Raw genomic sequence first — 22,315 nt, 5'->3', positions numbered from 1 at the left:
CTTTGACAGAATTAGATGAGAACCATCAGACAACCCAAAATGCTGTAAATATTTATTTGTTTCATCTATTTTTCAACAATGAAGAAACAAAAATTAATTAAAAATTAACAGCTGTTTGAAGGGTTGCATTACATTTTGTCCAAATTCCTCCATATTCACCACTGCGCAGGCTGTGCTTCCTTTAAAGGAGCTTCTAGGTGACTCTAGTATCCAGTTACATGCTCAGCACCGTGGAAATCATGTTTAAATAGTGCCGTTCAATAAAAACCCACATGACAAATAACAAACAAGCATAGCATAATTATTCAGCCTTGGCAGAGGTGTTGCTTGCCACTTCTGTTTTCATTACTAGTGGTCGTACACTGGCTCATCACATCGCCTTTGCTGGTATTTCTGCATGGCTCTAATCCACCGTTGTGGCCCTATGAGCGTGGGCCAATGCAAGTCTTTACCCGCAAGCCTGCATGCCAATTAGATAATGATTAACAGCAATACAAGAAGACATATCAGAAAGGGAAGGGGGGGGGAGGATTGTTGTTCCTCTACAGCTGAGATTGACCTGACAGATGAAGCATATTATATATACAAACACATGCGGATACGCATATATAAACACAGTAGGCCTCGGGTTAGAGCTATTTATCGTTCACACTTATCAGCTATTTCAATGTGACGTGTATGAACAAGCAGGGAAACTATCAGCAGACAGACTCAGCGCACACTAGTGCTGTCTTGAGTCTGGAGCTAATAGAGACAATTATGTCGTCTCTGCTCGGAGGCCAAAGCTTATTTAAAACCATTTACATCGTGCCGCTTTGCCAATTTCAGGTGAATGTGTGATTCATGATGCCGGAGACTCACCGCAGTGCCGCCGCGCGTTGTCTCATTTGCCCTCCACCTGATTTTTTTCCCCCCATCCATTTGTTTTCAGACCGTTTGCACACCACGCGCACATTTGTATAGAAATGCTATCTGCTGATATTTATCAGGGATAGCATTTACCATGCTCACCGCCTTAAATTTGGTATATTAGCGTAACAATATTTGTAAATTATCATTAAAGTCTAAAATCAGCATCTCAGCCAGGCTCAGAGAGGCTCACCAAAAATGTTCCGATGCCCAAATATTTTGATGACACAGTAAATCAGCTCGCAAACCAGCTGCATGCACAGAAAAATGACTTAAAGCATCACAGGAGAATAAGCAGTGTTTATTTGCTGTACTTCAAATTTTTTTGTTTTATTCGAATTTGTTTTCTAATGCTGTTAAATTATCTATACCCTAAAATACACATAACATTGCTGGGCTTTCGTGGTGATGCTCCATTTGTAGGAGGGGATTTATCCAATAGCGCGGCCCTCCTTTGTACTTGAATTTCATGTACTGCTGCTGTAAGAAATACGTGCCTGGAAGGGTAAGCTTGTTTCCTTTTCTTCTTCCTCCTCTTGTAGCGCTACATAAGAGAAATTGCCGGGAAGCAGAGGGGGGATCAACAGTTCATCTTGTTTGAATAAATGTCTTCAGGCATCCAATCCAATTGAAGCCCTGGCTCGATGACTGCAGGGCTGCATTGTATCTCTGCACGTTCAGTCAGTCACCATTAACCAAGCCTCCATTAACGACTTGCCGGTGGAAGAAAAATCTGTTAACAACTGTTTTTTTTCCCCGCCTCCCTTTATACAAGCAGTACATGAGCATCAACATCTACGTGAGACGCTGCATGTTTGTCCGCCTCCATTTGTCCATGTGCGCCTGTGTGAACCACACTGCAGTCAGGATGTCTGCTTTTAGCCGGTTGTTGTAGGCTGATTAACTCTGACAGGCTGCCTCTCAGACCCACCACATACACAAGCAGTAAAGCAACCAGGCAACATTTCAAAAGCAAGCAAGTCTGCCCATGCAGGCCTGAGTGGTTCTTCTCAACATTTTGCTAATGAATGAATCCACTAAACCTGAACTCAAATCAGTAAATAACTTCTAGAGCAGGATCCCATTGTTGTCACGTGAAGTGATCCTAAATAACAACCAAGGAATGCTATTACTCACTCAACCTGCAACCGTTCTGCAGCTCTGCTCTATGGGTGACCAAAACTGGTAAATGTAATAGCAGATACCTTATTGACCATTCTATAATACAAACATCTGCGGCTTTGGAGCGCTCACTCAGCTGAAAACAAGAACAATTATTCTGCTTGTTAAGCTGCTACTTGTTTCTCCAGAATCTCCATGTTTCTGCTTTTGTTTTTTAAAAATGGACACGGAGAAACGGTAGTTTTATCAGCCGTCTAGCAAGCGTACCATTCTAGCAAGCTAAGACACTTCGGGTATACTTTTAACAGAGTGCTGAGACTGTTAAGCTGCATTCAAACAACAGTTAAACTCCTTGACTCTGCTGCGGTGTAATGCAGGCATCTCCAGAGACAGAGCAAGGTATTTATCTTGTTTCATTTATTAACATTCAGGGAACCCTGCTGATATTTGTCTATTTTTTATTCACAGCAGAGCAGAAACAATACTTGAATACTTTAGTCACACCAATCTAAGGGTATAAAAGGATATTATGTAACAGCGAAAAAACCCAAAAAACCATTTGTCAGTATCATGCACCTCGACTCAATAATGACACAAATATTACATGAGGTCATACGCTGCAGTGGGAAATATAAATATGACCTTTTTTCACTAAACCCACAATGGCCCTTAGGTGCATTAAGTGATGTCTTCTATGTGAAGAAGAATAATAGCCTCCGGTTTTAACAATGTGGTTACCATGACCGGTGCCCAGAGCTGGACAAAACAGATGGAGAAGCAGGGGATTTACCAGGAGCTCTGCTCTTTTCCCAATGCGTGGGAAAGAAATATCACGGCACAGCATCATTTTCTGGTTTAATAAGGTAAATGGGCTGGTTCTTATAGAGCGCTTTTCTACTCGAGCACTCCAAACACTTTATACAGCATGTCTCTTTCATTCAAGCGCTTGTTTCCCTATGCTTAAGTGCTTTGTATCTAACATTCACACGCATTCGCACTCCAATGAACGCATCGGGAGCAACTCGGGGTTCCGTATCTTGCCCAAGGATACTTTGGCATGCAGACTGGAGCAGCAAGGGATCAAACCAACTTTCTGATTAGCAGACAACCCGCTCTACCTCCTGAGCCACAGCCAGTGTTGGTTTTTGATAGCTAAAAAGGAGAATAAAAATTGTATTGAACTCGCCAGCGGTTTTTAAATGAATGGAGCAAACCTGCGAGCTAGTTCAGGCAGATACTTGAGCCGTACCGCACCATTTACAGGTACAATGTCTTTTTCTTCTGGTGCCCTACATCCCTGCTGTTTTCACTGGTCCAGCATCTACCTATAGGCTCCTGGAGGATGTTTACTCATCACTCCTCAGTTTTTATGCATATTTGCGAGGAGTAATGAGCTGGCGCTGTAATACTGTACTCTTCTGCTGTAATAAATCATTTCAAAACTGAGTTGTTAAACCGAACATTTGTTTTTGAAACTTTCACTTCTAGTACTTGCTGAGCAAAGAAGTGGAATCTGTTGAAATTAGTACCACCTTTTTTAGCATAGCCTTTAGCTTTTAGTGTTCTCTTTTTTTACGAAGTACTTGGAAACTTGCGGAAAAGACGGAACACTGGCCAAACTCCTCTCTGTTGATTTAACAGCAGCAAGTTGCAGGTTAAATGACTACAGCCAGCATTCAAACAGGTGGCATTTGTGAGAAAGACCTTTTTCACTCCCTCTCTATCTTTCCACCCTTCGCTTTCCTTTAGCCCTGACAGGCTTTCACTTGTGCTGGCTTTGAACAGAAACGCCATTGTGTCTTCTTCTCCTGCAAACAATGCCTGCTGTTTTGCCGAAGGGGGTCAAAAAACACACATTAGCTCACTTTGCTCTCTTTGTCTCCTCTAGATTCCTGTCATGGATCTGACTGTGAGGCGGTAAGTAAGAGCAGACTGGTTAATGAAATGATGTCAAATGGGTAGCGCGAGCAAAGCGGGCCACCTCGCAGCGTCAGAGTTGCAGATGCATTCTGGACTTCCTGTCAGTGCTTGAGTTGTGGCGTTTCTTAAATCGTAACGTGATTACTTTGCTAATGCCACACCCCTAAGTTCCAAAACAGGCTGCCTTATACCACAAGTACAGCACTGCAGGGAGGCGTTCTGCACCTTTATGTGGATCCGCAGCAGTATATCTCAGTTCGATGACAGCGCCGACACTGTTGAGCCTGCCTTTGGTTTTAACATTCCTGCCTGCAGCTACAGAGGCTCGGAGAGGCCTCCAGAGGTATGTGACCCACAGTTACATTTATAGGATTCATGAGTGATAAAGGCAATGCCACGGGCCAGGAAATGACTGGCAGCTACTAGAAATACAGGCTTGTTCTGGCAGTCGTAAAACAGCGCTTTATGCCACATCATTCAACATAAGAGGGAAAAGAGAGGGCACAAGGGGGGCGAGGAGTTGGGGCAAGATACAAATCAAGAGTTTAAACGCACATTTGCTCCTTAAGTGCTGTTTGCGATTTTATTACGGGGAGACCTATCATTTTCAGTTTGAGTGAAAACGTTCTAATATTTTGAGATTAAATCAAAACCAGCGTGCCTCATCAATTTCCTCTACAGAGAACACGCAGCGATGATGCTGCATGACAACTCATTGGAAGCCTAAGTGACTTCACAACCTTATTAATTGACTAACCAGCTGGCGGATTGACTGACTAAGTGATAAACTGTCCTGCTTACTGACTGACTGACTGACTTGCTCATTAAATATAAGGCTGACGAATTATAAATGATTGTTTTTTTGTTGCGTGGCCTTACACATGCATACACACACCGACCCCTTTGGTGTAGCCTGTCAGCGAGCATAACCGCTTTCCTCCTCTTGTATTATTGTGCAAATTGAAACGCCAAGTAGATCCATTCACACATACACAGAGAGAGCTAGTGGTGTGTGTGATGTGTCAGTTCAGGGGGGGGGGGCGTCCATCCTCTTTGCCATTTCAGTGTCTTGGCAAGTGGGAAGGAGAAATATGATTATCCAGCGAGGGGAATTGTTTCATCAACACCTGGAGCACATAAATGAAAATAGGAGGATTTATGCACTGAGAACAAGCTTACTTCTGCTGCCAGGAAACAATTAAGCAGGACGACGAAATACTGCAGCCCATGCTCTCTCTTTCTGTTTCACCATTGTTTGTTGTTTTTTTTAGCTCTACTCGTCTGATTGTTTCTTTTGGTGTGCTGGCTCACTGCTTGCTATACACCAGTGGCACATTTTGGGGAACTGATATCAAGCCTTGGGGAAAACCGACTAGAAGAGAGGAATGCTTATTTAGTTCCTGAAGTTGTCTCATTAAGTGGCTTTTAAAAAAAAGAAAAAGGAAAAAAAAGGAGAAACAGAAAAAAAGACATTTTCACACGTGCACTTTTCTAGATATTGCCTGCAGAAGCTACGTTTGAGAACACAAATATCCAAATCAGTTGGCTCAGACAACAAAGAGAATTTATCTGGCCAGCTCCTTAGTACAAAGTCCTGCACACTGAACTAAACAGCTAATGGTATTCAGTTACACCTTAAAGAAAGGTGGCAACCTCACTGCGACTAGGTAAACTCTGTAGCTGCCTATAAAATGTTTTGAAACTGCAAGTAGTTGCATCGACCAGCTGGTTGCCTAAAAGTTGAGTGTGCAACATCATGAACTTCTGAGGGACCACTTCCAATCACAAACAATGACTCTCAGAAAGGCTGGCAAAGGTCTGCAAGTAACTGCCACCTAATTTATAAATACAGACAAAATGTTTCAATCAATCAGTCAGTCTGTGTCAATGAGCCAAGCACTAAAGACCTCAACTCAACTAGTACTCTGGTTATATTCCCATAAAAGCAAGGCTGCTCAGTGTCTATGCAATTTTTCAGATAAATCGTCATCCTGCAACAACAACGTCTCTATTTTTGGAGGCATTTCTGAATTTTCTGCTTCAAATCTCTGAAGTTTTTGCTGAAATATGAATGTGGGCAGCTCATTTGAATTTCTGGATAATGTGAATGTAGACTGTTGCATGTAGATGGCAAAAGATTTGTGATTTTTGTCAATTTATCACAGTTGCCACATTATCACAAACAGCTTGACCCCACTCAATAGAAAACTGATAGCAGAATGACTCTGTTTTGACTCTGTCCAAAGAGACTTTAAAGATGGCAGCTGACTAAAAGTGGTCCTGGTCCCTTTGTTTGATGCAATCTTTTTATGAGACTGCAAGTACATCGCATGCATTCACAGTAATACTAACAAAGCACGCAGAGCAAATTCAACCAAGTTGTTGGAGTAAAATATCAGCATCATACCTAAACCACAAATGTACAGGCACTAATATCATTACAGGTGTTTAAACGTTATAACACATGTACCACTGCTGACATTTAAACATTTTGACCTTTTACTAAGTACATATGAGCAGATTTCTTGTCACCAGGGCAACTTGTGAAAAGTAGGAATGCATCAATCCATCTTTTCCCACCTATAATTCAAAATAGGTAAACTTGGAGTATCGAACTAATACGGTTGTTTGCAGATGACATCAAACAATTTAGTGATGAAAAAAAAAACCAATGGTTATTAATGATCCTCTTATTTATTTGGTTTATTCCAACACAGATAATTTTTCCCTTTCCTTATTTTGGTTGATTAATTGGTAACATTTATTTCCTTTATTCCAACTTTTTTACTGAACAAAATTAAGCCGAGAAAACAGTTAAAGATCAGCTCCTGACATTGGTAAATACGTCTTGTTTTCACATATCCTACTATCAATCAAACAGTGCTGGCAAATACTGACATTCAGCCAATCCCTTAATCAAGTCAAGCATAGAGCATGTCCCGCTGAACCTAAACTCAAGCACACACCATGCTGATTTTTTTTTAATGGGAATAGATTGAAGCATGGTCCGTCTTTATTCACAGAGCCAGAAAATAGCTTTAATATCCCACAGAAATGCTTTCAGTCACGACAGATGCCAAGCCAGAAAAGCAATCAATAAAAAGCATGAACTGTATCACTATGAAAAATGATAAACTCCCTTCCACTGTTTACACGATTATATTTGCAGTATGCAGTCTGCTTTTTTAAGACAGAATGAGATCCTCAGATGTTCTCTGGTGTTAATTTATTTAAACAATGATAACAAGAGAAATATGAAAAAAAAACACATTTGCATTAAAGTAACTCTGTTCAGTTTAAGAGTTTTCAAGTGTAGCTTTAAGAGTTTTAAGGGTTTTCTAGTGCAGGTTTAATAAATGACACAATATGGAATCAAACTAACTGTTTTGTTGGAGTAGACAGCTTGATTCATTAAAGGTCATACTTACAAATCATTATAAGTGTGCCTATGAATAGCATGGTATTTAAACTACACGCGTCTGAAGCAGCAGCGGTGCCGTGAAGCCAAGAGATGTGGAATGCAAACAGTAGCTTGGCAGAGTTCTGTTTATGTTCCCTCTCTCTCTCTCTCACATGCTGTCTGTGTTTTTTTATTGACTCAACAACTGGCCTTGTGCTCAGGCTCTGAATGTGTGTGTGTGTAATTTTTGATCTAATTCCATGCCTTGGGTAAAGCCCTGCTGGCTCTAAGGTGCGTGTCCTCGTTTCAGACGCGCTGACAAAGTGGCCCCTCTGAAATGAGCTGTGTGGCCTGTTCACAAGAGGGGAGCAGATGCATTTTACTGCCTTTGATCGAAGAGTAAACAACCTGCAGATTACGAGAAAAAAACGAGGAGAAAAAAAACAGAAAACTGAATGTATGTGCTGTCTGTACAGAAAGAGGAAACAAATACTGACAATACTTTTTCTCTGGCAGATCTTCCTGCCAGATCCCTCTGCGTGACAGCGATTGTCTTGCCTTTGCAGATTTTTACTGCAGCGGTGGCTGTGTTACATATCCCTTATTATATGTCCCATTATATTTCAAACACATTCTTCCTATTCACTCTGCTGAGCACACAGCCGGAACATTGACTTTCATAGACGCCCCGAGGATTCATAAAGTAAATGTCTGAGCTGGCATCAGGTCAAGCCTGTTAAAAAACTGACGATACCTTCAACAGACGCATACAGAACCATGGAGACTGCCTCTCCAACAAAAGTGTAACCATTATAGGAACCGTGTTCAAGCATGTCCTATGTTTATATTAGCTTTAAACTGAACACGAGTTATGGCAAATCAATACATAATAAATTCGCCAGAAGGGTTTTGTGTTTCCCCCTGTAATTTCATCTTGGCAGCATCAAAAACCCTCTAAAACAGCACATAAACCACATAATCGTAAAGTAAAAAGCCACAATGTGATCACTCTTCAGTGACTTCTTATACTGTTATAAAAACACAAGTGATATTATTTTAAAACAATATCTAGCAAACTTATTTTGGGCTTCATCTGGGCTACTTGTGGCTGTGCTGTGGATTGGTTACGGAACCAGCGAGTATTAAGTTGGTCAGATATGGCCCAGAAGTTATGAAATGGGCTGATCATTGGAAGTCCAAATGTCAAAAGCTTCATGATATTTGGGCAGGACTCAACGCCATCAGTTTTAGCCAAATGTGGCCCAACATTTAGGCCAAACACATATAATCATTCTTTTTCTCCCTATTATCTATGAAAGTATATAGAGTATCATTTAATACATGAGGGGATCTGTTTGTTTCTACATATTCTGTAGTCACATTTTATCATTTTGTTTTCATGATATCCTTAGAGTAACTTTACATGGAAAAAGTCCAACGAGCAACGTACTACAGGTTTATATTACAACCTCAGGTCATTTCTAAGCATTCGAGTTTTGAATTACAGGAAAGTCACTGAATACTACCGGAGAAGACGGATGGAGAAGGATTTAAAAGTCACAAATCAGAGCAGGAAACTCCCTTTGAGTTTTTCTTGACAACTACATTTTGAGCTTTTGTGCACCATTGGCAGATCCTGACAAAAAACCCCACGATGTAAGCCTGGTGACTGAATGGTTCTTTTGAAAATGCTCTATGGAAATGAACAACTCTTGTTATGTCTTTCTTGTTGGAATTAGGGCTGTGCGATATGACCAAAATCTCATATCCCGACATAAGGCATTTATCGTCTCGACAACGAGATATAATAACAAAAATTTTACATTTTCTTTAAATTCTGTGAATCTCGGGCAACTCGACTTGCGTGAAGTGTTTTCAGCTGGGCGTCGTGTACCTGGAGTCGAGTGTTACATCAGTTGAAGCGGCCTTAATTTTCTTTGTGAGTAATTATTACACGGCGTGCTGCGGGGAAAAGCCTGTTCTAAGCTTTATTTTTTATTTTTAGCACCTGACGGCTCTTTTTAGCTTCTCATGCGTAAACACTCTGCATTCTATTTCACGTGATTCAGTTTATTTTGAAAAATCTCAACAGGATCTTCAGCTTTATTGTGAAAATAAACATGCGGACGGCGGAGCCACGCGATGGTTTTACCATTGTTGTTGCTAACGACAACGCATAAAAACAGTCGCTTGTCCGTCCGTAGTGTGGTTATATTAAATATAAGAGAACTTCAGGAAATTATACAGTGACCATCAAAACGATGAAAAAATATTGCTGTAAACAGTTTATTTTGCGACACCACGAAACAAACGATAGCGTAAAATGAAACGATAGACGTTTTCATATCGCGTCATCCGATATATATCGTTATATTGAACAGCCCTAGCTGGAATATTAACAAAAAAGGCCTTTTTTCTACCACATTTTCTACCCATTTTCTACCCATGAGTAGAAAAGTTCAAACACTGGTCATGTAACACTGTCTGTGGGAAAACAAGAAAATGACTTTTCTAGCACTTTATCCCAATATCAAAGGTGTTTTTCAGTACCGAATTGTTGCACAGAACCATGACTGTATGTTTTCTCCCCGATTTTGTGGGGCACTCAACAGCATTCATTTGCAGCAAGCACAGAAAAGATAGATTTAACTGCTACCCAACATACAAGAGGCTCATCACTATCGTTTATTGATAGTTTTGAAAAACTTGCTATGTCATATTATTCACAGGAAGATAGGAGGGTTAATAAAATAAAGAAGATCATAATAACAAATAAGGCAATAAGCCCCAAAGCCACACTGCACTATGAAAAGCAAGCAAGAAGAAGCAAGGGGAAAATATACTCTGTTAAAAGGGTCATCTGAAATACCGACTGCACCACATATCAAGAAAACTGCCTGACAGTCATTATCAGAAGTGGATAACAATGGTCAGTGAAAGGGTGATAATCACTCAGATGGAGGGAAAAACGACTTTCCCTTCATTTACAGTACATCAGGAGTGACAAACTCCTCCTCGTAGACTCCTGCCCCTACACAGTCTTTCTGAGAGTGCGGATGGGCGACAAGGTGCTTCATAACGACGGCACGACTGAGCGTGGCAGCTCAATCCACTGTTGTCAGACAAAAGTCATCCAGACAATGAATGGAGCCGAAGTGGCAATGGGAAAGAGAGAAATTCCACATTGCATAACCAACCTCTTATCTAAGCTCTATTATCTTGGCCACGGCTTGTTATATGGCTGCCAAAGCTATCGCACAAAACACTGAAGCAACAGTCCTTATTTGGCTTCGCCTGCACCCACACAGAAACTCATACACAGAAAAGGCTAAATGTTGCAAATACAATCAACACACCAACAAACAATGAGCTGTAATAAATTGCAGCCTAACATATCACTGTATCTTATTTCAGATGGGGAGCTGAGTGCTGAGCAATTATTGTTAGCATCGCTTGGCCTATAAAGACTATTCCCCTCAGAGCTGGTGTTGGTAGTGAGTGTTGGTAGCAGAAGAGCATGTCGACAACTGTTAACGCTAATTGCTTTCACACCAAGAGCGATCTATTAAGAAAACATGCAGCAAGACTCTGCACAATGTCACGACTGTGTGAGTCATGCCTTTGAAAACAAGCCATTCCTGAAAAACATGACCACATGGACTGGAGGCTGATTTGTAATCTGCATGCTGTTTTTGAAGACTTGAGATTTGTGCCACTAATACCATGTTGCTGAATCATCCTGGTGCTCTAAAAGCTTTAAACTGTATCATCAAAGTGAAAGCATGAATACGGTCAAATATGGTATTTCAGTGTCAGCTGTAGAGATGTTAAACATTATGTAGCGTCTTTATCTTCTCTGCTCAAATTTTATTTACTTATAAAAGTAAAAAAAACAAACATCTAATGATACCACAGGTTGGCATAAAATACTATTTTTGCACCAATAGAGCTATTAGCTGAAAACGTGGCCTTTTTTTGGCACGGTGTGCAGGGCGTCCTTGAACATTTTGAAGAAATTGAACAAGTGGAGGTCAAAACAAATAGTAGCAAGGAAAAAAACTATGAGGAAAAAGCATTTGAAATAGGAATAAAATCCATTAAAGATCTGACGCCGGACCTGAGAGATCATCTCACCCTTGATCTATCTACTGTTTGTATCTCAAAGGAACGGTGGCTGTCGAGAAGACATTCTTAAGCCTTAGGTATGAAAAATTACTGGACTGAAAAGTCAGTGGCAGTTTTTATGGAGCGATTAATCCAAATTTGAAATTTCTGGCCGAAATTGTCAATATGAGCACAGGATGTCGGGAGAGAAGTACAACAGTGAGTCACTGGAGCCATCTGCAAAATGCAGTTTAGGCTCTGTCATGGTTTGGGGCTATATTTCAGCCAGTCGTGATGGGGATCTTCAAAATTAATGCAATGAATGAAGGTAGGAAAGTACCATCCGAAGTTGATCAACCATGCAACACCATCTGGAAAGTGACTGATTGGCAACAGCTTCATTTAAGAGCAAAACCACAATCCCAAACATACTGATGATGCAGTAAAAGTATATCTGGATAGAAGAACACACAATGGAGCGCTATCAGTCATTGATTGGTCTCCCTGGAGCCAGAAACTCAACATTATTGAAGCAGTGTGGGATCATCTTGATAGAGAACTGAACAAAAGGCAGAAACATCTAAAGAAGAGCTTTGAATGTACTTTAAGAAGCCTGGAAGACTATTCCTCATGATTGGAAAGAAAGGAGGAAAGGAATGGAAGATCACATAGGAGAGTTCAGGCTATGTTGAAAAATAAATGCGGTCATACGAAATATTGACTTCTAAGCTGCTTGTTAGAATTGTACAAACTCTGTTCTTGCCTTGTACATATGTTTCAACAAATCAACCCCGTATCGATTTTCCTAGCAAAATGTAAAGAAATAAAGGTTGATTCAAGACTTTTGCACTTCTACGCTTACATTTAGTAGTAATCATTCCTTACTCGAGCTTGCAAGTTCTGCCTAGTTTAAAACCGGGATAAAGCCAAAGAGGCACGTTCTTTGTCACATTATGCAGCTAATTTTTTCTTTATTTAAAGTACATAAACCATGTCATCATTTTAACTCTAATATGTTGCCTGGTAAACTCAGGTCCTCTCTCTTTCTCAGGTACAGCTTGTTTCTTGCAAGCAAACACACACACACACACACACACACACACACACACACACAAAAGCTTTTATATTTGCTTGCAGCAGAGTGTTGTTGAAATCACTATCACTTTTCCCCAACACACAACTCTTAGTGACCACACCGCAACCTTTCTACAAAATAAGTCTGCAAGGCTGGAAAAACGACCTCCAATCGTGCACATAAACAAAATGTTGAAAAGGGATTCAAGTGATATGAAGGCTGAAGTAAGCCAGGCTTTCAGAGCTCTCTCTTTGCTCTATGCCAGCGAAGGACACGGCTGAAAAGGAAAACAGCCATTACTTAATGAGCCACTTAAAGAGTGCCCTCTCTATTTAGGTTTCATTACTTTTATTGTAAATCCTTCACAGCACTCGTCTGCTAGTCATTCATTCAGAGCTTCCGTGGCCAAGTGCGCCATTATATATTAACCAAAATCACAGGGCTGGAAAATACCTCAGCTGAATGACAATTATGATTACTATGAAGTTATCCCCCCCAAAATTTCTTTTTCTTAAACTACTCAAATGCAATGTCTTTTGTTAACATTGTTTAATAACATTCATTAATCAAGAAGCCAGAGAGTGGTTGTGAAAAGCAAAAAAAAGGGGGGTACAAATCAGCAGCAGATAATTACTGGGGAAACCTCATAACAGTGCAGCTCCTAATCCATCGCAGGCTCGGGGACAGCATCTTAATCAGAAGGTAATTACATCCTGTCATTCACCGCAATGAAAATACGGAGACAGGAAGATATAAGACGGCTCAGGACGACAAGCAGGAAATGGATATATATGCCTACAACAAGTTACCCACGTGCTTTTATGTGCCTCTTATTATGTGTCAGGGTGCACTGTCACCAAGCTTTCAGCTTTAAGCTTGAAAACAAAGAGGCTCTTATTCTGACAGTTAAAAGTGTCGTTACATTCAGACACCTAAAAACAGACAGAGCTTCACACAGCTCTCACTGGAGAGGGCAGGCATTAATCCCACTGGTTTCCACCCTTCAGAAATCAACAAATACATATTATCTCACATGATAAAAGATACAAATCATTCTTAGCTCATGACATTTTTCATTACTTGTCTTCTTGTTGTTTTCTTTGTTTGTTAGTAACTGAAAAAATCTGTGCCAGTGATTTAATAAATGCCAAGCACAAAAGAGGCCATCAAACGTGTTCTCGGGTTTGCTCTCTTTTCAAACAGAAAAGAGAGCAAACACCAACTTTCGCTTTCACTGCCATCAAGAACAGTACTCATTATTATATTATATTATATAGTATTTGTGCGTCATTGTAGCTGATTTTTGTAAACATCTTAAATCAAATACAGTTAACGCCCACGTTTGCTAGGTTGCTGTCTTCTTATCTGCCTTTACAGGAACACTACTTCCCTGTGTTGCAACCAACTGTTGATCAGAGTGAATAATGTGAAACTGGCAGCAGAAATGTAAACTGCATTGTTTCCATGCTTGTGCCTGTGCATGTGTAGACGTTTGACTCAAATTAAACAAGCAATAGTAAAAAAACCCACTACTTTCTAGTTCTACTAGTGGACAGAAAATACACAAGGAAGGTAGGTTTAAACAAATGTACCTATTTTGGTCCACTGTCACTGAAATCTATGATGCTTTGCCCTGCCAGAGTAACATGTGACTCCCTCAGGAGCTCTCCACTGGGCTGCTATTTATAGGGTGGTAAACTGATAAGGTCACAAAATCTAATCAAATTAAATCTACATTTTTTTATTCACTCCCTTTCCTTTTTTCTTAAACTGTAATAAGCCGGAAAGACATGTAACATTTCTCATTGAGCAAATTACAAAAGGAATAAAATAACATGTTCATATTCCTTAAAACAGGCCTGTAAAAACTGCAATAAACCTACTTTATATATGGAATCTACAACAGCACCTAAAAATGAAAGCACCTGCACATCAACTCATTAACATCTTAACAGCTGAAACAATTTATACGTGTTAATTAGAAATGAACAAAAGGGATGTCAGTAAACCAAATCTCTTTACACATTATTTTGCAGTTAAGCTTTGGGAAACTGCGATGCTCATTTCCCCTTTTTTGGAGAAGATCATTTGCAACCTAGATCGGCTTTGGGAAGTTCCTAATTCAAATATACGTTAAATGCGATCTCTAAGCAGGCCTCACACTTTTGTGAATACAGTGTTGGCAGTAACAGACAAAAGTGATCATCCTGCTTCCAGATCCGCAGCATCGTCATCAACCAAAAGTTGGTTGATTAAATGAATTGACGAAGGCCTGATGGGTCACAAAAAAGGAAAAAGCATACTCAAACTGCATGGCACCAGTGACATCATCATTAGCAAATTAGACAGTTAATTATCTATTAGCTATTTGACCGATCTGCATGTCTATATCGCTTTCAACCACGGTCTAAGTGTTGATGTTGCATGCTTTGTCTACCAGAGGGCACTCAGCAACTCTCCTGTTGGCAACATGTGTTTGGAAGAGCACAAACACGACAAGCTGCTGATTCCAGCAGCATGGGGCGGCGCTTAAATAAATAACCCACGACTTGCTGTGACACAACAACATTATATTAGTCAGGACTCATAAACGATTACTATCTGAAAGAAACAAATACCATATTTTTAGCTCACCAAATAACCTTTAACTTATTGCTTGTGTCACGGATCATGTTCTGATGCTATTCAATAATTAAATCAATATAAATGCACAATGACCAGTTGACTAGGAAGCCATTCTTTAAGGGGAAACTTTAAGAATATACAACTTGGACAGCTGCATGCTGGAGGTTCGGTCATGTGTTTGTGTGTGTCAGACAGAGAAAAGGCTTGCGAATGTGACCATGCATTTATCAGCCATGCTGTCGCCTACAGTGTGTGACAGTTAGAGACAGCCAGAGCTTGGGGACGTCCCACTGGCATTAAGAAAGCTCTCTCCATGGGATGCGTCAGCCAATGAGCAACGGAGCCTCGGGGGGCTGCCTTGTTAATTAAAGCCGGAGTTGTTTGTCAGTGCCGACATATGATGCACAGCACTATCACCGTTGGGGGAAAGTGAAAACACGAAGCAAGATTGCTGCAACCCCTGCAACAAATCTGCTGCCTCACCATGGAAGCAAGACATCTCACTACAGCAAAGATTGCTGCGGTTTAAGGTGTCAGTGTTGGTTTGCACCGTGTTACTCAAGTGGCAACGAGCAGAGCGGAAACACAAAGCTGACCCAGGGAAAAGATGTGAAATTATAGGATTTTTGGGCTCTTTAAAGCTTTACGCAATCCGTCAATCTCCTGAAAGCCAAACCTTCAGTTTAAGCTCAGGATTTATCGGCACGTCTCTGCACAAGTGTGCTTTCTAACATGAACTCTTGAGTTCTGGCCTTACTAATAACTCCAAATAGTTAACATGTGGTCATATCTGGGTGCTAACTATGAGACACTCGAGTGTAGCTATATTAAGGGGAAGACTCTGGGGGGGAAAAAAATCTTTCTAACTGCTGCTCTGACTTCATCACAGCACTTGATGATATATAATGACACATATTTGTATCTGGAATGTTGCTGGCTCAAATCCATGCACCAGCTGCCAAAACACAGGCAGAGAAAGTGAAGCAGCAAATCTCAGTTTCCCTAACAACTACTGTCAAGCTCCTTGAGGGCAAGGGACTTAATTTCCCCATACTGCACCAGCGGTGCTGCTCAGTAGCCAACAATCAAGGATGATTAGTGTGCAAAACTTGAGAAAACAGAGCCATGCAGGAAAACAGCAAGCAAAACGTCCCTGGATACACAAAGAGACAGAGTCTTTGATATATGAACCCATTTTCTGCCAGAATCCCAGACCCCCTTGGCCTCCTGCCCTTCACACTGTTGTAATATCACTAAATCAACTAAACCTAAATCCCCCATTAGACTGAATTTAGAAACCCACGCTGCGGAACGAAAAACCCAAACAAATCTGTAAATTCATGTTAAAGCAGATGAACAGAAGGATTGTGGATTAACGAGAGGGGATTTGCCACTCCAACATCACTCACAGAGCAAATGGAGCAAATCAAACATCTTATTAATACGTTGACAGATGGATAATTGTGTCATTTTATTATCTCCTCACTTGTTCGATACACACAGGGAGACTTCTGGAGGGTATAAGCTGTAAAGCATAATTGTTTTATATCGCCGGCATGTCCACGAAATTGGCCTTCAGGAACTGAAAGAATTCCCGAAAGTCACTCATACTAATATATGGGCCAATTTATCCTTCTTCTTAAAGTCATATTTCTTAAACAGAGAAAAAAATAAGGGAATAATTTTCCTGACTCATGCGCAATGATTTCATTCTTTACTTAAAAAAAGAAATAAAAACCACAGAAACTGTGCATATGAGCTTTTCTCCTTTTCAACAGCCCACAGTAACAGATTGACTATTCTTGAATCATCACTGAATCATACCCACATTTTAAAAAAAACAATCATCATAAGGTGCCTGTGACAAAGCAGCACGGCTGTGTTTGCATAGTCGATTTGCACAGGTAAGTAAGCGGCTTTCCTGCGAGAAACGAGGGGATTCAAAGCGAATAAACACGGTGTAATCAAATGCGGCTGTGGCTGCAAATTGCTTTCGGCTGTAATGAAACGGGGTTACGGGGTAGCGGGCAAGACCACCACACAGCCTAAGCCTTCATCGAGGGAGCTCGATCCTATCGGCGCTGAGCTGTGCTTAGAGTGGAAGTGCTCTGGTAGTAACCCGTAACCTCAGGCATGAGTTACAGACTAGAATGGGACAATCGGACGGCAGTAACCCAAAGGTGACGTAGATTTTATGAAACACGTTCACCCTGAAGTGCATCAGAGAGCAGACACACACACACAAAAAGATTACAGGGAGATTTGAAAGCAATGAGATTAAACACAAGTAAATATTGCTATGTTGGCCATATGGGCTCACTGAACCCTGGGAGGGTGGAATATTAATGACGGTGAAATCCTAATGAGACCGACTGTATGGCCTGACATAAACACAACCGTGCTGGCCATCAGTCACTTTAAAGAGGTCAGGAGGACCACACGCTCGCTCTCCAGAGGGTGTGCCAGCTTATCGGAGCATAATGCAATAAGTCAGAGCTATTCCCTGACTGCTCCCCCCCCCATAATTGATGAGTAATTAGCACAGGTAGAGTAGGTCATGAGCTCCACTCAAGCACACGGTGAGTAGGTGAAAGAATGACTCATGGACAGACGATGTGATGGTCTCGGTGGGCAGAGGGCATTTCACTCTCAGTGATGCAGCTAAAACAAATGTCATTAGCGTTGTCACTTACAGCAAACAGTACATGAAATTAGCACTAAGTCAACACTCTGATTTCATTTACCACATGCACAGAAATCAAAGGCACAAAAAAACCCTTATCTGCGCTCATCTCTTCTTCTAATTGTACCAGATCCACTAACATCATTTAATAAGCGCAGGCCATTTGCATGCAAATCAGACCAATTATCAACAAGTAGCTGGCATGTGAGTATCATTTCACATTGAGCTGTATCATGCCTCATTTGCGTAGCCTTGAAACATAAGCTTCTGCGCAGCGCACAGTGTTCTTTCTCCGTGTTCACTCAACACAGAGAATTATTATCGCTAGTAAATGTGTAAAACTAAAATTGGATAATTATCTGGCTTCGCCTCGCTCTCACAGAGGCAGCATTTATTTACTGTAATTTTTTTATTAAGATAAAGCCTCAAAGGATAAATCTAACCTCGTCTCCCACATCAGAGACAGATGTCCAACTTGTGAACTAAAAAGACGTCTTACAGCATCACAACACGTGTTACTTTTCCCAGAAGTCATTAAGTGCAGCGCACTTCAAAGTCTTCCAGCCATCAGAAGTGGCTGCCATGCAGCACAGAGGGCGAAAACACTTTTACATACAAAATCACACGGAGGTGAATGAGGTGAATGGGCAGCAACACACAAATTCTGTGCACACTTGATAACAAGTTTATCTGGGGTGAGTGCCGCTTGTGAAATTTAGCCTGATTAGCCAAAAAACTCTGTGGTGTCATTAAAGCAGTTTTACATCACTGCACTCGCCTTTTACATCATTATTCTTCTCATATAAGTTAATTCCCAACAATATTTCAGGGATCGCCCTTCCACTCCTATCTGCTTTCCCGCCTGCTTTAAGTACCATGAAGCTAAATGGAATTGCAGGATAATCACAGATGACCCTGACAGGTTAAACTTGTTAAGAGCTGAGCAGTGGAGAATTGATTATCAGCTTCAAGTGTGTGAATCCTGCATTCAGAATAGACAACTGGTTAAGATTTTATGCTGCAAACATGCAGTCCACCACTATATTAAATAAGAGCTATGTAGGAGGCATGACTGATGATTGATTAATAGCCACCATAGTTAAGCTTACATAGAAAGGAGTGATTGGATCCACAGCCTCTCATACCAGGCCGTCATCTTAAAATACACAGACATCAGTGGATATTAGGTATAAATTTTTAAAGGTAGTTATTTATATATAGTACCATCCCCAGAATGAGCCATAAAAAAACAACAACAAACCTGCCTCATCACTCTGCCTAATATCCCACAGGGAGCAATGTTTCATTTGTCATTTGGAAAGTAATGAGATAAAGGAGCTAAATAAAGGAGGGTGTCACAGGGGAACCTCCTCTCTTCCTGAAATCACTGCTCTGACATCTGACATAGCTACCACACAGTAATGACAGCAGCAGAGTTATCAGCACGTGGTGTGTCAGCCTCCAACACACGAATGATGTAATAGGCAGTTTATCAGAGGTCAGAGTGTCAAGAAAGCAGAAAACAGAAAAACGCACAAACCAGATTCAAACCTGTCTCACCAAAGCACCTGTTTATTCTCCAATCATATGCTGGCTCTCTGAAGCACTGAACTTGTAATTTTCAAGAAACAGAAGTGTGTGTGTGTGTGTTGTAAACACTTTCATGACAAGGACTCCAAACAGACACACATCAAAGCGAGCACTGATCACCTTGAGGGATATCCTCTCATCTACAAATATCAGACGATTACAAGAGTAATCCTCATCCATCTCATTACCGCCATCTCAAGTAAATTGGCTACAAATTGGACTAGTCCTTCATGTTGCTCGTGAGTGGGTGAGGAGCCACACACACACACACGCAGACAGACACACACACGCTTGACACATGATGAAGAATGCAAACACACAAACAGTTAACGATCCGCTTCCTCCCTACCTCCAGACGGTCCAGGCTGATGAAGCTGGCGATAGCAAATCCATCAATGATGTCCTCCTCCTGCGAGCTGGACTCCCGTCTCTTTCGCCGCGGGGGGCGCGAGGCTCTGGCGGCGGCCGCGGGGTGCGGAGCTTTTTTACCGGGCAGGGAGGCGGCGTCCCTCCCCGGACTGTGTCCCTCCCTGTCGGAGCAGGAGGAGTTGGGGTCGGGGCTGCGGGCGTCTCTGCTCCCAGCCTCCCGCAACCTCCGCACTCTCTCCCGCTTGGACCGACATCTCCGACCCTGCTTCAGTTTCCCATCCATGCTGTCAGAGAATGCTCCCAGAGTCCGAAAGAAACAGCAATATTACTCCACAGCTCGCGCAATATCAAATAACACACACGCGCACGCACGCACACACACGCAGACACACACACCGGACTGAGGATCGTAGCCTGCGCTGCGCTATAACGTGGAAACAGCGCTGCGTGCAGGGCTGTGTAAATAACGAGGCGACCGTAGCCTCACAACAGTGGATGACCTTGAGTATAAACCTCGCCAATCTCCATTGCGATAAGCAAATGTTCCAAGTATCCCCGCGCAGGCGAGCGACTGGGTGAGAGTGAGCGAAGCGACGCGGATCCGCACGCTATTCTGTCACGAATCTGCGCCGTGTCGACGCGCTGGCCGCTAAAGCAGGTGCAAAAAAACGGCGAAACGCTCAAAATCCGCGCACTGCACTCGCCTCGTAACTTTTGGGGCATCTCAGTAATAACGAGCGGCGTTCAAAGCGGGAGCTCGCAGCATACTGCAGACAGCGCAGAGAAATCATGTCGCTGCCCGTTGTTGTTTTCCACCACCCCAATCCATGATCCAAGTCTGGCAAGAAAAAAAGAGAGAGAGACAGACAGTATCGGGACAGTATCCGTCCGAGATAATGCTGATAATAAACGCCTGGTAAACGTGTCGATAGAAGCTGTCGAAGGAGAGAATAATCCCGTGGGCTACGCGTTGACTTTTAAGCCATATTCCTCTCCGCTCCGCGCTTCAGGAGTAAAGGATCCGAAGTCAGAGAGCTACTTGGGCTATGCGCAGTGTTTCCTAAATGACCCGAGCCGTCCGGATAAGACAGACATCCAAACTCCATAGGGCAACGAAGCGGTCTATTCCAGTTTAGATAACGTTGAGTTTCCCTACAAACCTCCACTCCAGTCCGTCCCTCAGTTGCTCAGTGGCTCCTGGTATTTTCTGTTCGCATAATAAGGCTTTGATAAGTGTCCTTAAAGCGACAGGAGTGATTAAAATCTCTCTCTCTCTCCCCCCTCCCCTCTCTATCTCTCATTCCCTTCATCCGAAATTAAGATACGCAGTCAAGCTTCAGAGAACCCACATAACTGACGTATTTCCGCCACCTCTGGCCTACAATTTACCATAGGAAGGAAGCTTGTGTTAAAAAAAAAAAAAAAAGCCAGAGAGAAAGGGAAAATCATTCTCTCTCACTGTTGGGTGAGAGTTAGGTACTGTTGGGTACACTTTGTCATACAAGGCGCTATTTTAGTCTGTCTGTCTGCCGGAGCTGATGCCACATCATGCCGTTTCCCGCTGACGGTTTGCGCTGTCTCCCTCTCACAAACTCTCATCTATCAGGTTCTGACAGCTTCTCCATTCCGAGCATGCTGGCTCTCCCCCCCTCTCCCCCACCTCAACCCCCAACTCTCTAAATTCACCAGCAGACAACAGAAAGTGTAAAGCTGTAAAGCTGCGTTTCACTGTCACATAAAGGTCAGAATTTCATGAGTGGACTGTAAAAAATATATATATATTTGAAATATGGGTTTGTCATATTTACTCTGCCCAAAGCCTTTTTTTTTTTTTTTTTTTTTTTTTTTTTTTTTGTAAAGCCTGAGCAGGATTGGTGTGGCTCTGCAGTGTGGGGACTCCCGGGGGTCCCTGAGGGAATTCCAGGGAATCCTGCGCAAAGTGAAACTGCTTAATTCATCTGCTTTCTATCAGAAACCAGGGGAATGACATTATACAATCACTCCACTGTGTAATATTTATTTCCATTGTAGGTTTCACTGCCCTTACTGTGACTGTAACACCACCCAAACTGTAACGGAGACTCTTGCAAGCCTTTATAAATGTATGTTTTCTCCCCCTGCAGAGCCATCAGGTTGTGGTGCAGGTCCATTAATATGCAAACGTGTAGGAACAGGTATCTCAGATTAACAGATACTCTGTTCTGTGATTATGTTTTCATAAAGGTATTTTCTCAGTCGACTTCTTCAATTACATGGAAACATAACCTCAGAAGCCAACACTCCAATTTTCTAGCCAAGCTAGTTTAAAGATTGTAGATTATGTTTACTTCCAGAGGATCTGCATCTCATTTCCAGTTACAGAAGTCGAGGAAGTTGTTCCTTTGTAAATGTCTGGTTAGTATTTGCATAATACTTTGCTTAGCTGGAAACCTGTTCGCTTGCTGTGGGCTTGAATAAAAGAAGCTTGCTGTTTAGGTTATTATGACTTTATTAGCAAATACATGGCATGCTGTCATGT

At 41.8% G+C, this 22,315-nt stretch overlaps 1 protein-coding gene across 1 annotated transcript in view; it reads right to left on the bottom strand.

Annotated features, from left to right (window-relative positions):
• fbrsl1 (fibrosin-like 1) overlaps nt 1-21,128 on the bottom strand; it is a 276,488-nt gene extending 255,360 nt beyond the window's left edge. Inside the window, 1 exon segment of the mRNA XM_025897124.1 lies at nt 19,778-21,128. Within this exon segment, the coding sequence (XP_025752909.1) occupies nt 19,778-20,080 (303 nt within the window). The 5' untranslated portion in view covers nt 20,081-21,128.
• Nucleotides 21,129-22,315: the final 1,187 nt, after the last annotated feature.

The sequence above is a fragment of the Oreochromis niloticus genome, linkage group LG12 (genome assembly GCF_001858045.2).
Source record: "Oreochromis niloticus isolate F11D_XX linkage group LG12, O_niloticus_UMD_NMBU, whole genome shotgun sequence".
In the NCBI taxonomy this organism is placed as follows: domain Eukaryota; kingdom Metazoa; phylum Chordata; class Actinopteri; order Cichliformes; family Cichlidae; genus Oreochromis; species Oreochromis niloticus.
The sequence above is the reverse complement of the archived record's forward strand: the minus strand, read 5'-3'. Positions and strand labels throughout refer to the sequence as shown.